The sequence below is a fragment of the Pygocentrus nattereri genome, chromosome 1 (genome assembly GCF_015220715.1).
Source record: "Pygocentrus nattereri isolate fPygNat1 chromosome 1, fPygNat1.pri, whole genome shotgun sequence".
NCBI lineage: Eukaryota > Metazoa > Chordata > Actinopteri > Characiformes > Serrasalmidae > Pygocentrus > Pygocentrus nattereri.
The window spans coordinates 11,088,980-11,104,504 of record NC_051211.1 but is presented as its reverse complement, the minus strand read 5'-3'; the positions used below and the strand labels follow the sequence as shown (position 1 = coordinate 11,104,504).

The 15,525-nt window shown below is 40.9% G+C and overlaps 1 protein-coding gene across 1 annotated transcript; it reads right to left on the bottom strand.

The window, feature by feature from the left end:
* Positions 1-226: 226 nt before the first annotated feature.
* Positions 227-8,094, bottom strand: LOC119264408 (suppressor of SWI4 1 homolog). Its single transcript, XM_037543018.1, is given in 13 exon segments — positions 227-790; positions 1,134-1,300; positions 1,471-1,503; positions 1,505-1,562; positions 1,565-1,597; positions 2,236-2,314; positions 2,468-2,591; positions 4,012-4,119; positions 4,305-4,381; positions 5,200-5,370; positions 5,575-5,625; positions 7,714-7,814; positions 7,899-8,094. Coding segments are annotated over 13 exon segments (1,623 nt in total). The 3' UTR covers positions 227-365.
* Between the last annotated feature and the right edge of the window lie 7,431 nt (positions 8,095-15,525).

Here is a 15,525-nt window from a genome sequence, read left to right as displayed (position 1 = left end):
AGAAAAAAGAGAGAAAGAAAGAGAAAGAAGAGAAAAAGAGAAAGAAAGAGAAAAAGAGAGAGAAAGAGAGAGAGAAAGAAAGAGAGAGAGAAAGCTTAAAGTTCACCCATAACTACACAGCTGATGCAGAGAAACAGCGGTTTGACAGAACCAATTATTTATTGTCATAAATGCGACGCAACACAAGGCATAAAGTACATCTTTTGCAGAAAGCAGTCTTCGCTGCCTCTCCGAAAAGAGGATGTTACATACTTTACACTTTTAAACTTTGAGTCATTTGGCAACATCTCCAACATGGGGATTTATTCTGCAGTGCCTTTCATATGGTGTAAAATGCAGATTCCTGGCTCTTTTCAGCAGCTCATTCAGCTCCTCGCTTTCTTTTGTTTGAAGTCCTTTTTTGCTTTGCCTCCTCTCGGTCCCGCTTTAAACCCAGAACCAGTTTTCGATCTCTGTCCTTTCAGCTTCGAACTGGGGCCTTTCTTTGGCCCATTTTTATTCCCACCAAATCCATCCCTTTTGTTTTCTCCAAACTTCTTTCCCCATTTGCTCTTTCCAAACTTGCTGCCAGTACCTGCCGTCTTTCTAGCCCCGAATCCTTTGCCTCCTACGCCAAATTTCTTCCCTCCAAACTTTTTGCCAGCAGAGGCTTTACCACCGAAAGCTGGCTTACCAGCAGGCCGGGGGCTTTGTTTCTCATCAGAGGCTTTTGAAGAGGACGTTTTCCTCTTTTTGAAGGGTCTGGGTGACTTGCCTGGTCCATGTTTCCTCTTTGCAGTGGGGAACATGTCTGCAAGAGAAACAAACAAACAAACAAAAAAAAAAGGTCAAGTCTTGAGGTTGTGGCTGCAGATCTAAATGTACACCGTATATATGTATGTGTATACAGATAGAGAGATAGATAGAGAGAGGAATATATAAGGAATAAACTTTTTTTTATAATTATTTTGGAATTGGTTAGATTTGGGTTGTGCCACTTCACAAGAGCAAAAGGTGCTTATAGTAGAGCTGGACGCTGATGAGGACTTGTCTTCTACACCCGTACACCTGCACCAACAAAGAGTGCTTGCTCCGAGAGAATTTGGTTCCTGGTCAGATCTATTTGATGACCTGTGCTGTACATGAATTAATACCTTCATCTGGTTCCTGGCCGACGGCCTGCCTGTAGTATTCCGCCTCGTCCTCCGACTCTTCAGCCGCAGCCTGGTCCTCCTGCATCCCAGGATCCTCCACTTCACTATCATCAGACCCTGCTCCCTCCTGCTGCCGTTTCTTCTTCATCCCTTCCAGACTCTTTTTCCTGTAATCAGATAGTTTTAATACTATGTAAAATCTAAGCCTGTGGTTTGTAGATACCTGTGTTTCTATCATGCAGTTGGATTTTACTTAAGAACAGTCAAAATGTAGGACAACATTCTTAATAAACAGGCCTTCATGTTTTAGTTTGGAGTGCCATAGTAGTATATTTACTTGTTTTCATCCCGTTTCTGCTTCTTTAGGGCTATTTTGCTCCTGCTTCTGTTTACGTTCTGCTTTCTCCTTCAGACGAGCCTCTTTCTCTTCAGGATCTCCATAAGCTCCTCTTCCGTCTTTGTATCTATGCAGAATATTGTGTTTTACTTGCAAATGTAATGCAATATAAACAAGTTTCCAAAGCTTTTACCAGAGCATTTACCACTACAGTATGTTCTGTACACCAATGTATATACATTAAATTGACCATATTACCATATATACATTAAATGTAGTTTGAAAAGGCCTACAACTGTCTTGGTCCTTTTCTCTGATGTTCTGTTATGACATCTGTATGGATTTAGTGCAAAAGTGTCATAATAAACATATGTAATACTGCTTTCCCACCTCTTCATCACAAACAGAATGTTTGTTACTGAGTCTTTAGGGTGAAATATGTAAAAGACCTCAAAAAGCAGAGGATGCTGAAACAAATTATGCAACTACAATACAAACAGGTGGGATTAAACTGCAGTTTATGTATAAGCAGATTCACTGGTTTACGGGACAAACACTTTCCCCCTGTTAGTATCCATATATAGACTCGAGTGCCAGAGTGAACAGTATGCTCTAAAACCTCTGTAATGTTTACATACTACATCTGACTACCACAATATGGGCCCTTTAACAGTCCCATTTCTCGTCTTCTGAACATCTATATCAAAGCCCCTCTAAACCAGTTGTAGCAGATTTATTGTTCACTGACTGTAGTGGGGAACTTACGAATGGAATGATAAAGCACGTTCCCGTCTCCCATGCCCTCCGTGATCTTCACCAGCTGCAGGGTCATTCTAGGGCCAATCTACAACAAAGTTGCAGCGTCAACTTTTTTTTTTTAAACCACACACAGAATCATGTATTTAAGCGTTGGAGTTCATAACAGAGGAAAACATGTGCACTCTATTGTATTTCCTTTAATCCCAATAGAAGCAGGGGACCCTCTCCCCTCCCTCACCTCCGTTAGTCGGACAGCACTCTGCTGTGACCTCATGTTGCCACGGCCCGAGTAAACCTGAGGCAGTTCTGTGATGTTGTGATCCCCGTCTTGTTCAGCTTCACTCTCGGATAGGTTCACCCCTCTTGGAGCGAGAGCACAAGAGGAAACATTTGTAAATTAGAACCTTCAAAGCCATCAAGAGACAGCTTGCAGATAAGATTGCAATAGATGCATCAGAGCGTTTACTTCGAAAGATCACTGAGCACTCAGGCAAGCTTATTACGTCATCATTTGCATCAAACGTACAAGTGTCAAATGGTGAAATTTCATATTTCAGCAAGATTTCCCAGCTAACCTGATGCCAAAAAGCTAGACCACCTCACCACAATTCTTTGACATCATTCAATTTTTAAGATTCAGAATTATTCCCAAGAACACCCTGAACATAAATCTGACTGAAGGACCTGCTCACACAGTAATGGCACCAAACTCTGTATTAGGCTGGCTTGACATGGCGAAGCTTGCATGCAAGAAGTTGACCGCAAACTAAATTTCATTATGTTGCATAATGTAGAGCCCCTCACAACTCCTGAAATCAGCTGCAACCATCTCAACTTCATGACATGATCTCTCTTCACATCTAATTACAGTGGATTAATGAACAAAACAAGATGGACAGTTGAAAAGGAGTTCCCCCTGATCGACTTTATGTAAGGTTTTTAGCAGCCTGTCACAAATATCACAACCACCCAACCAAAGTTATGAGAAAAATGCAATCATACTATATCACAACAAGCATAATGTGAGCGAGTATAAGCATTTACAACAGGCATGTCAAACTGGTTTCTGAACTCACCAGCTAATGGTAACAGCTGTTTAAAAGGCTGCTTGTGCCTCCATTTATTCATCATTAAACTGCTGATACTGCAATCCATGTGGACAGATTATACATATTCTCCTCTTGACTCACCCTAATTTTACACAAGCTTAACATTCCTTTGGGAATCCAGCAGAACAAAATATCAGAGTGGAAAGTGCGGTCTGCAATGCTTCCAGGGCAGGTTAAGTGAGATAACACCACCAGAATGGCTACTTAAAGTACAGAACCATACACAGACATACAGACCTACAAAAAAGCAACAACAGCTGGAAAAAAAAATGATAAAATGCTGCAAATAAGCAAATGTAAGTTACACATCACAGAGGACTACAGCAAGAACATTCTAAAAAAGTTAATTCAGCTAACTAGTGGTGTAATCGAATGTGCTGCGTGTGACTTCAGTTGTTTCAGTTACTTCGTAGAAACTAAGTTGCATGCAAGTTTCACTGTGTGAAGCCAGCTGGAGTTTTATTCACTTTAAAATAGCCAGAGAATTTTATCTTGGGCATATAGTAATGGACATATTAGAATTAATTAGATATTTATTGATTGTAATATTCCAAAGTCATGTTGGTTATCATTTTTGCATAAATTGACATCTTTAGATGCGGTAAGTGGCACTGTAATTGGGTAGTCTTGACCAGCTGAGAAATCTAGCCTCTGTGTCCTCTGGGTGACTTACTGTAATAGCAGATCGCTGATATCTTCCAGCTTGTTCATGTTGGGGAGTTTCTCCTGCATGAGTTTCTTCACTCCTCGGCTCATGCCTACAGGGACCACCTTCAGGCTGCTGCGAGGGTCAGAAGAGAGGACAAAGGGTTGAGTGGAGCATTACGAATCCCACATAGCCATAAACAATGTTGCAGGGTACATCAGTGCGTTTACTTTGAAAACAATCACTGAAGAATCTTGTTTCAAGTTTCATCATGTGCACCTGGTACTGCTGCCACCACACAGAGGGAGGACGTTACTTACTAATGACGGAAGTCTATTTCTTTGGACTCCGGGTCATAAGTGAGCAGCACACACCTCTTAATGTTGTTGATGTTGACCTTAAAACAAAAGGAGGAAAGAATAAGTTTAAGAACACATGAACAAACTCATCTAATTGTAAATGGCTCACTGTAACAATAGTGACAGAACATCAGAGAACAAGTCAAGTCATAGAAGACTCTCAGGAGACTATACGTTCATCATCCGTCTACTGTTTTACATCCACCACAGTTTAAATGTTTGCAATCACTGATCAAAAGTATGGAATCACCGTTTTCAACTCCATAAACCAATTCTGATACATGTTCTATTTCAAACTATTTACTATTAGGAAGCAGTAAATATGAATATTTAGATGATCAATAGAGCGATACATACATATCTATTCTAATATTTTCCAATACTGCCTTAAAAGTTGAATTTGACTGAAAAGCCCATCTCCATCACATTAATCTTACCTTTATACTACACCTGAATAAGCTGTTGCACTTTGACAAGAAATCGACAGTTATAACAACTATGTAGTAGCCCAAATAGTAAGTAGCATTTAATGTTAATAACTGACATTACAATTTATTATTAGTACTTTATTATTATTCTTGCTCCTTATTTCTTACACATTATTACTTTTCATACAAAAACCACAAGACATTTCTTTGAGCATGTCACATCTTTCTGTTCCCAAAGTAACATCCCAATTCTTTTGATTGGGGGGGTTGGAGAATCAGTTCATATTTAGGTGTCAATAACATTAACATTGTATAAGCTGTTATTAAATTATTAAAATGAAAAGTGATTCCAAACTTATAAATGGTAACATTTCTGCTGGTTGCAAATCCATAACCTGGACATTGTTGAATGAATGAACGAACAATACCGTATGCACGTTGATGGAGGGGAACATGTTCTGGAACATGGTGGCCATTAGTTTGATATGCATGCCATCTAGGGCAAAATTATTCAGCACCAGCAGCGGATGATGACTGAACTGCTGCTCGTGCATCCTGTGCCTCTTCAACGATGAAACGACATCTTTGATGAGAGAATACTGAAAAAGAAATATGTATTTTTTACTAGTAGCAGAAAGAGCTGTTCGCTATGAAGATGAAGCTGCAGACACATCAGTGCGTTTACTTTGAACAGTCACTTCACAATCAACATATTACAGTGTCATCATTTGTATCTGCATGACTTCACATTCGCCAGATCTAAACCCACGTGTGCCGAAAAGGGAAAGAGTACGTCACCATACCTTAGTAACGTGGAAAAAAAGGGTGGGCCCTTTGGGAAGTCGTGCCAGTCTCTGTGAGAGAAAACTCACAAAGTGAGTAACTTCTATAAAGACACGCTTCCAAAGGATGCATCAGAAATAGAGTTAACACAATAAGCACTACAACTCAATGGATTAAATGCCTTTATGCATTCAGACGAATATTAATTCTGCATTCAAGAACAAACATCATGAGTTATGTCTCGCCATCCACTCTTTTAGAAAACACCTACCAACCTAAGCACTCCCTGGGACACATTTTGAGGTCCGAGAAAGAGAGAGAAGGACCAATATTATTAAAACAGACTTTTCGGGTAGCAGACCACCCTTAAAATGGCCGGGATGCTGTCATGGTAAAACAGGTGTATGCAGCACAGTCTTACTGCTAGGTTGAGAGTATCCCACCACTCAGAAATGTCCAGCCAGTGGTTGGTTCAATGGTCAGAAACCAAGCATTAATGAGGAGTCTAGGGCAGACCCTTTAAATCTAGACCCTGAATCCAGTTTCCAGTGCAATGTTTTGTACTAACTGAACCATTGCTCCAACTCAGATTTTTTTTTTCCCCACTGCAAAACGTCATTGTAGCGCACTTAACATCCAAACAAATCATTTAGAAAAATATGACCTATTACTGTTATTATTCTAAGTGCAAAAGTAAGACATAAAAAGTGCCCACATTTTTAGGTCAACCTGCGATTAGTCTGACCAAATGCATGACTGGTCGACTGACACAGCCAGCTAATCAATTTGAAATGATTCTTTTTGAATGTATGGAATTTGTCCATCATCAACAAACTGCTATAAACATAAGAGTGTAGGACTTTATGGCAATTTTGATGGCGTTTTTCACTCGTTTGTATTTGATACGATCAGGCTGATAAAATCTTGTATGCCAAGAAAGCTTTTGTGGTTGGTTGCATGAGCTGCAAAAGTCTGCTCCAACTCTGCTCCAACTGAATAGTTATCTAATGCCACAGACTGGAGTCGAGGTTCAAGGTCCAGATTTGATGGTCTCCATGCTACTGAATAGGTACTAAAAACATACAAGGAAAGAGAACAAGTAGCGTCTTATACAGACATTTTGGCCACCAAGAAAGCATGTGCGAAATGGCACTTTGTAAATAAATAAATAAATAAATAAAAAAAAAACACCCACTGAAAACAGCCCTACAAATAATATCCAAAAATAATAGAATTTTACAAACAAAAGAATTATACAAAAAATAAGCAATTAACAGTATTGAAAGCCAGAAACAGTGATTTATGATCACTGTTCATGTCTACTATCAACAACCTCTCTACTACAGGTTTTATACAAATATGATGATTGTGAAAACACCACATCCCACAGAACAGAAAGAAAAAACCTCATCACAGCAGCACCATCTGCAGACTCAGTTTATAAAATGCAGTTTAAACTGCTTTTTTTTTTAATTAAGTGACACTTTAATCCCACAAATGAGGAAATTTCACCTTTGCATTTAACCCATCCATGAAGTGAAACACCACATACACTCTAGTGTGACACACACACACACACTAAGGGGCAGTGAGCGGTGGGCAGCCCTATCCATGGTGTCCGGGGAGCAATTAGCGGTTAGGTTTCTTGCCCAAGGACACCTCATGTCATGGACTGTCAGTGCTGGGGATCGAACAGGCAACCTTCCGGTCACAAGGCCAGTTCCCTAACCTCCAGCCCACGACTGCCCCTCAATAAATCAATCAATAAATAAATAGAATGAATAAACACTAAGAAACAAAGATGTTCTACTAAATTAACTGCCTTGGATGATCAGCCATTCTCTGTTGTCAAGGTTCCTGAATTCTGTAGTTACATACTGTAAAAGGTGTACAGAGTTGATTAGTTTATTTACTGAGAGCTCAGTTTACCATTAATACTGTTAAAAAAAAAAAAAAAAAAAAAAACCCACAGACTTTCAGTTTTTAAATCCACTGTCCTCTGAATTTCAATTTTGGCCAAGAACTTTAATTTCAGTGCAGATGTGGGTTTCCAAGTGGCCTGTAAGCCTTTAGAGGTTTACATCACCTGGAAATAACCTACAGATTAAATACAAGTGATCACAGTTCAGCCCTTTCTAAAAACCTCTGACCTTACTTACCAAATTAACGTTGGTTTCAGTTTTGGTGAATATAAGAAAGTGTGTGACACCCAGTGGTCCCGCTGCAGTCACAAAATCTTTTAAGACATTTTTCCTTTCGAACCTACAAGACAAAGAGAGACACTCAGACACTCAGAACCAACACAGTTGATATAAATAAGCCTAAAGCACTGGTTCAGTTAATACCTTTAAAGCTCTTGCTGTGTAGGGCTCCATGACGCGCCGCATGTCTGTAACCAGCTGGTCGACGTTTTTACCAACCAGGCCGCGGTGAAAGACGAAGGAGTGCAGCACAGTACCATACTCCTCCTCGGCCACGGAGGCAGAGGTCACACGTGCTGCCTTCTGGTTCTTAGTCTGAGAGACGCACAAAAAAGGCATTCATTTCCACAAATGCACAAGGGATGCTGGTCTTGTATAAAGAAATCCATTCACTCGATTTTACATTCTCCTCCAAGTAACAGGAGCCAGAGGTCTCTCTAGACTATGCTACTCAGGTCAACCATCGATTCACGAACAATTGTGCAACTGTGAGATGTTTCGACTGCTACAAATACACTTGTGGCAAATGTACCAGGGACAAACCCTGGCAGTGCCAGGTATGTTCTGACAGTGCAGACAGACTGCCGAGTGAGTGCTGAAATGCTAGGCACACAAAGAAATGCCACTCCCACACACACGCAGCCCCCCACTGCAGACTATTGTAAATATGTGTGGAATTGTTTTATTCCTTGTATTTTTTGTATTATTTTTATAACAAAAATAAAAAGCATGGAAACAAATAAGAGTTGTTCTTAAATTTTTCACGCTGAAATTTCAGTCCTCTTGACACAAATGCTTCTGGTCATTACTCACAGCTGTACCTTGCTGTAAAAATTTCTAATTCTCTATTTAAAATAAAATAAATAAATAAATAATTGTTTGCTTTTTTGCTCAAATAAAACTAAACTAAATACAAAATGTATAATCTTTATATTATCAAATACAATAAACTGAATAGAACTAACTAGAAACTAAATAGCTAAACTCAATGGCAAACAACAACCTCCTGTGGTGCGCCAGTAATGGCCTTATTTACAGAACAAAAGACGGTGATTATAGGATGTTAGCTAAAATCCTTCAGGTCACTCGACCCGTCTCTGGGTTCCAGAGGTAGAAATGTTAAATGCCCCCTCTCTGGGACTTCTAGTGTTAAAGGGACGTTCCACCTCCTCTTCTTCTTCTTTCGGCTGCTCCCTTTAGGGGTCGCCACAGCGGATCATCTGCCTCCATCTTGCCCTATCCACTGCCTCCTCTACTCTTACACCAACCATCTCCATGTCCACCTTCACTACATCCATAAACCTTCTCTGAGGTCTACCTCTTCTCCTTCTGCCCGGCAGCTCCATCTCCAACATTCTTTGACCAATATATCCACTATTCCTCCTCAACACATGTCCAAACCATCTCAACCTGGCCTCTCTGGCTTTATCTCCAAACTGCTCCACCTTCACTGTCCCTCTGATCTGCTCATTTCTAATCTTGTCCATCCTTGTCACTCCCAATGAAAATCTCAGCATCTTCATCTCTGCTACCTCCAGCTCAGCCTCCTGTCTTTTAGACAGAGCCACAGTCTCCAAACCATACATCATAGCAGGACGCACTACTGTCTTGTAAACCTTCCATTTCACTCTTGCTGCTATCCTTCTGTCACACATAGTATAGAACAGAATATAATTCAACTTTATTGTCATTGCGCATGTCGCAGGTACAAAGCAACGAAATGCAGTTTGCATCCATCCAGAAGTGCTTAGCAGAAATATAAATATGTATGTTACAATGTACAGTAAGTATAGTATATACAGGTTAAAAAATATGAGGGGGTATGAACATGAAGGGGGTTATACAGGTTATAAACAAGAATGTACAGATTATAAATATGAAGGGGTATAAAGTACTATGAACTATGAATAAATATGAGGGGTTGTAAAGTACTATGAACAGGTTATAAATATGAAGGGATAAGTATGTATTTATGAACAGGTAGAGTATTTACACAGTATATACAATAAATGGGCAGTATATACAACAGATGTAAGTGCCGGTAAGTGGTGTTGAGTGTTGAGTTAGGGTACAGTCCATTGTTATTTGTTTAGGTATCAGGGGGCAGAGCTTCAGGAGTGTACAGCTGTTGGAAAGACAGCTGTTCCGGTACCTGGTGGTCTTACTCCGGAGGCTCCACTCATCAGGCATCCTCTCACTCTCCAGGATTTGTTAAGCAAACCTGGTTAAAAAGTCCCCTGCCTTCTCTCCTAAACATCTCCATACATCCACAGGTATGTCATCTGGACCAACTGCCTTTCCATTCTTCATCCTTTTTTAAAGCTGCCCTCACTTCCACCTTACTAATTCTCTGCAACTTCCTGATCCACTATCTCTCCCCCCGTTGTCCTCCTCTCTCTCTCGTTTTCCTCATTCATTAGTTCTTCAAAGTACTACTTCCATCTACTCATCACTCTCTGTTCACTCACTAGTACATTTCCCTCTCTATCCTTTATCAGCCAACCTGCTGTACATCCTTTCCAGCTCTATCTCTCTGTTTAGCCAAACGATACAAGTCCTTTACTCCTTTACTGTCCAGCCTCTCATACAGCTCATCATAGGCCTGAGCCTTTGCCTTTGCCACCATTCTTTTCGCTATGCGACTAGCCTCACAGTCCTCCTGCCTACTTCCTTCATCTTCATCAACACAGCCTTTTTATTTACTGTCCACAAACGCCAGTGGCCCTACACATGTCTTCTGAGTTCTTATATGTGATGTTGATGATGGTCAAAATGGTAATCTTTGTTTTCTTTTGGGACTATTTGGCCATAAAGGGCAATTCCACAAATTTTCTAAATTCCTGCGTAACGACATGGTTCAGATGTCCGGAGTGTTTTTCATGTGAAATGGTTAGTTTCTAAAGCTACTGACTCATATTCTGATGACTACAATGCAAATATATCGAGTTGTTTACTGTCCAAAACCACTGGTGAGGTCTTCTGAGTTTTTGTAAGTAAAGTGAATGATGATAAAATAATGTTCAGTTGGTAGAGATAAGATTTCTTTGGGGACTATTTTGGCCTTCTAACACCCTTCCTGCATCCCTCCACCATGAATGGATTAAAGTAAATTGAGGAAACTCTGTAGCTTTAAAAGACATTCAGCACTTCAGATGTCTGGTTCCTATCACAGTAATATGACCCAAAGCCTTTATTAAACATAAGCAGGCAAGAATGGACTTCAATATGAATGAAATGACTCACAAGAATCAAACAGACTCGCTCCAATCTTACAGATACCTGCACATATGGATGGATATCTTGTACATCTTCCATTGTCTATAGCTTGTATGATCTGGAATATATATATATATATATATATTATATATATATATATATATATATATATATATATATCCATCCATCCATCCATTTTCTAAGCCGCTTCTCCGTCAGGGTGGCGGGGGGGTGCTGGAGCCTATCCCAGCAGTCTTCGGGCGGAAGGCTGGATACACCCTGGACAGGTTGCCAGTCCATCGCAGGGCAGACAGACAGACACAAACAGACACACACACACACACACCCAGGGGCAATGTTGCATGTCCAATTGGCCTGACAGCATGTCTTTGGACTGTGGGAGGAAACCGGAGAACCCGGAGGGAAACCAATGCAGACACGGGGAGAACATGCAAACTCCACACAGAGAGGACCCTGATCACCCGGCCAGGGAATCGAACCCAGGCCCTCCTCGCTGTGAGGCATATATATATATGTGTAGTGTGTGTGTGTGTGTGTGTGTGTGTGTGTGCATGCATGCATGTGTGTAATAATATGTATGTGTAAATGAGATGTGATTTTAGTACATCCAGCTCCCGTCAGCATGGGGACTTTCCATTTTCATTTTAGTGTCCCTACCTGACAGAACGCAAAAGGAAGCGATGGCTCTTATCAGTCATGTCATCTCTGAGCTGTTGATATTTTAATGCCTGTGGTTTCTCGTGAGTGCATACATCCCCAGTCAAATGACATGTTTAGATGATTTTCCCAGATAAAAGTAAAAGTCACACAACCTCTACACCAGTGGCGGATGCTGGTCTTTCAAGGAGGGGAAGCTCAATTTCGGCCTACATCATAAAATGTGTCTGTTTATTTATACGTAAATTCTACCCTCCGTTCCTTTTCAAGAAAATGATCTGTGGCCCTGTTGTACCAACAAGGCGTCTTTTCCAGGGACTTGACTAGTGTTCTCTCAATGGCCAGCAGAGCTAGGCTGCTTAAACGGCCTGGCCCATGGTGTTGCGGGTGTAAGACTTGAGCCGCTTTAAACAGGAGAAGCTCCTCTCTACACCTGCAGATGTAGCTCCAATCGTTGCCACTAATGACAATAGTTTGTACACCTGAAGCATTGCACTGTCCAACCTCCATGTCTTTCAGAAACAGCAAGAAATCACATAGCTTTCCCCTGTTGCCCTGCAAGTCCTGGTTTGAATATAGGACTTGAAGTTCAGACCTCAGTCTCCCTGAATCAAAGAACTGGCCAAAGCTTTCCAGGACACTCTGAAATGCCTCCTCTGGAAACACTTGTCTCATCTCATCAAATTTCCCTGGATTGACCGATTCCAAGAAGCGCAGGACTTTCCAAATTTGCAAAACGCCGAGGTAGCTGCTCTGTGAGATTGTCTAGGATGGCCATGTACAGATTTCTGTAGCGCTCCTTGGGATCCTGTAGTTGTGACAGACGGAGTTTTCTCATGGCATTAGTTTGTGGGTCTGATGTGAGATCTGCTGCTTTGGCATAAACAGCTGGGAAAGCCCCCTCTGACCTCTTCTCTTTGACAAAAGCAAGAAGAGACTCAATTCTTTTCTTGCAGTACAGAACATCCATAGCTCTCTGCTAGACAATGTCAAACACCACATCAGTCTCAGAGAAGATTTGTTCATATGTGTACAACATGAACACAAACTCAAAATCCTCCAGTTTCATCAGAAGGCCTTTGGCACAGTCTAATGTGTCATCATTAAACACAGATCAAGTAATCTTGAGCTGCTAGCTAACATACACAATGTTGGCATGGCTGTGATTCGGTAGGCCATATATTGTGAATTTGTGAAAAATCTTGTAAGCACCATTTCATTGAATTATTATGGTTGAAGAAAACAACTAAAATCATACTAATTCAGTCCTGTTTACCACTAGAAGTTTCCCAGTCTGTAAGAGTGGAAACTGAGTAGCTAACAGTGGTGCTCCAGCAGCTGTGGACATTTGAAGCTTATGTGGAACAGACATTGAGGTAAGATCTAGTGCACAGGGCTCCACCTGTGCACTAGATCTTACCTCAATGTCTGTTTCACATAAGCTTCAAATGGCCATGAGGTGTCTGCTCAGTGGTAGTCGCTAATAAAAGTGATGGTGAAGTCATGGTGAGGCGGCTGCTCAGTGGCAGTTGCCAATAAAAGTGGCAATGAAGTGGCTATGCAGTGGCAGTCGCTAATAAAAGTGACGGTGAGGTGGCTGTTTCCTGCTGGCACTTCTGCCCATCACGCAGCCCACAGAGATCAACTCCTACAGTACTTATGGTAGGACTAACTGTACAATGGCAGTATAAAAGTCATATGTCATTTGAATGTCTAACACACCCCAAACGTTTGTGTTTCAGTCAGAAGTAGCATCAAACCCAGACTGAATCCCAAATGGCTCTGTACTCTGTAGCTAAATAGTGTGCTAGCTATGAAAGTCTAGATATTATCTAGAGCCAAATAGTGCAACATACATTGAGTATGGATGTTTTGTAGTGACAAATGACTATTGTTAGTGCACTATGTAGGGAGCAGGGAGCCATTTGAGATTCAACCGCAGTACGAGAAGAGGGGTGCTGCTAAATTGATGCTAAACATGACTAGGGGTAGTAATTTGGTCACCAAAGAGTACTTATAAAGTGAAGTGTTTTGCATTAAACAGTGTTGTTATCATGTATTCATTGTTCTATGAAAAAAACAATGAATATATGATATTCATTGCAATATATCACTGGTCCATGGTTGCTTGGCATCAATACCATACTCTAAAGGAACTACATTTCTTGGTGGAAATACTTGTTTATGTTGATTATTATTAATAATACATTCTTTTCTGAAACATGAAATGTGTATTTCATCATATTTTTTGTTGGCCGCCGTTCTATGAAAGCATTTGTCCACTTGAGACTGTGTGTTACAGCAATGTCATCACAGGGAAGGGAGATTTAGGCACTCTGCTTCATGTCATGCTTAAGAGCACCCTTCCCATGATAAAATCACAGTAAAATCAAATCAAAAAACAAAATGCTGATTTCATGTCAGAATTTAATATAATCTGCCTTGAAAGTAACAAAGGCACAACTATCCACCATCCACTTTCCACCATGCAGTGTTAAGATTATTAGTCCCACAATGGGGGAAATTTCACCTCTGCAATCCAACCCGTCCGTGCAGTGAAACACCACATACACACTAGTGAACAATGAGCATATTTGCCTGGAGTGGTGGGCAGCCCTGTCTGCAGCACCTGGGAAGCAGCTGTGGGGTGGGTGCCTTGCTCAAGGGCACCTCAGTCATGTACCGTCGGCTCAGGGGATCAAACTGGCGACCTTCCAGTCACAAGGCTGGTTCCCTAGCCTCCAGATTTAAAACAACATAAATTAATGTAATAAATCTTTGATTTTTCATCTTTTCTGCATGTTACTGTTTAAAGGCCATCTTGTATGCGCATTGTATTTCACTGTTTTGTTTGCATTTTAATGAGGCAAATACAACTGAAGTACAAAAAAAGAGGTCAAGTGACATGAAAACAGTTTAATAGAGGTTTTGCTTGTCACTTTGGCACATATTCCACGTGGCACCTGTGGCGCCAAAACGTATGTGTGCTGAAGCCTATCCCAGCTGTCTTTGGGCAGAAGGGAGGATACACCCTGGACAGGCCGCGGTGGTGAGTGATGTTTGTGTATGTGATTTTTTTAATAACACCTGTAGAGGGCGGCGGTGAGTAATATTTGTTTATTTGCGCTGAGGGTGTTTCAGTTGTCTGTTGGAAGCTACAACTGATAGCTTAATAGTTGTATATAAAAAAGGACAAGCTCTCAATTACAAGCATTTATATAGCAATTCATTGACAGCTAAAATTTCAGGCCTACAGAAAATCAACTTTTCCTTGCTTTGTTGCAATAAGAGATTGACATAATACGTGTTAACGTTCAGACTGTTGATGTGTAAGAACTTAGCTTTCATCTCCAGCCCATAGTCACTGCTTTAGAAAACCAGCACATTTAGAAATAGCCACGTATTCAGCCCTCAGCAGTTTAGCCCCACCCCTTCAAGCTGAAGTTATAAGCAGTGTTTCAGCCTGGACTACTCCTCCTCTGGAACTTGCTGCTAATACAGCGTTTACACTGGGTTTACTCAAGTACTGTGTATGTCTTACCTCAGGAACTGCTGTGCTCACTTATTCACAGATCACAGCATGTTGAATAATCTCTCACCTTATTTCAACCCTGCCTCATGCTCAGAAATGAGTGCTGTGTTTGTGCTGCACTCTCCTGTCTGTTTGCTGTGTCTAAAGTCTGTTTTGTTTATCGTATTTATTACGTTGTTTCTAGTCTACGCCTGCACGTTGCACCTTTAACTGCTTATTCTGTTTCATGTTGTTGTTCCGTGTTGTTCCTTGGAGGAACGTAATTTCACTCCACTGTGTACTCTTACATAGTTGGAATGACAATAAAAGCCTCTTGGCTTGACTTGAGGTTGGAAAATGGTCAC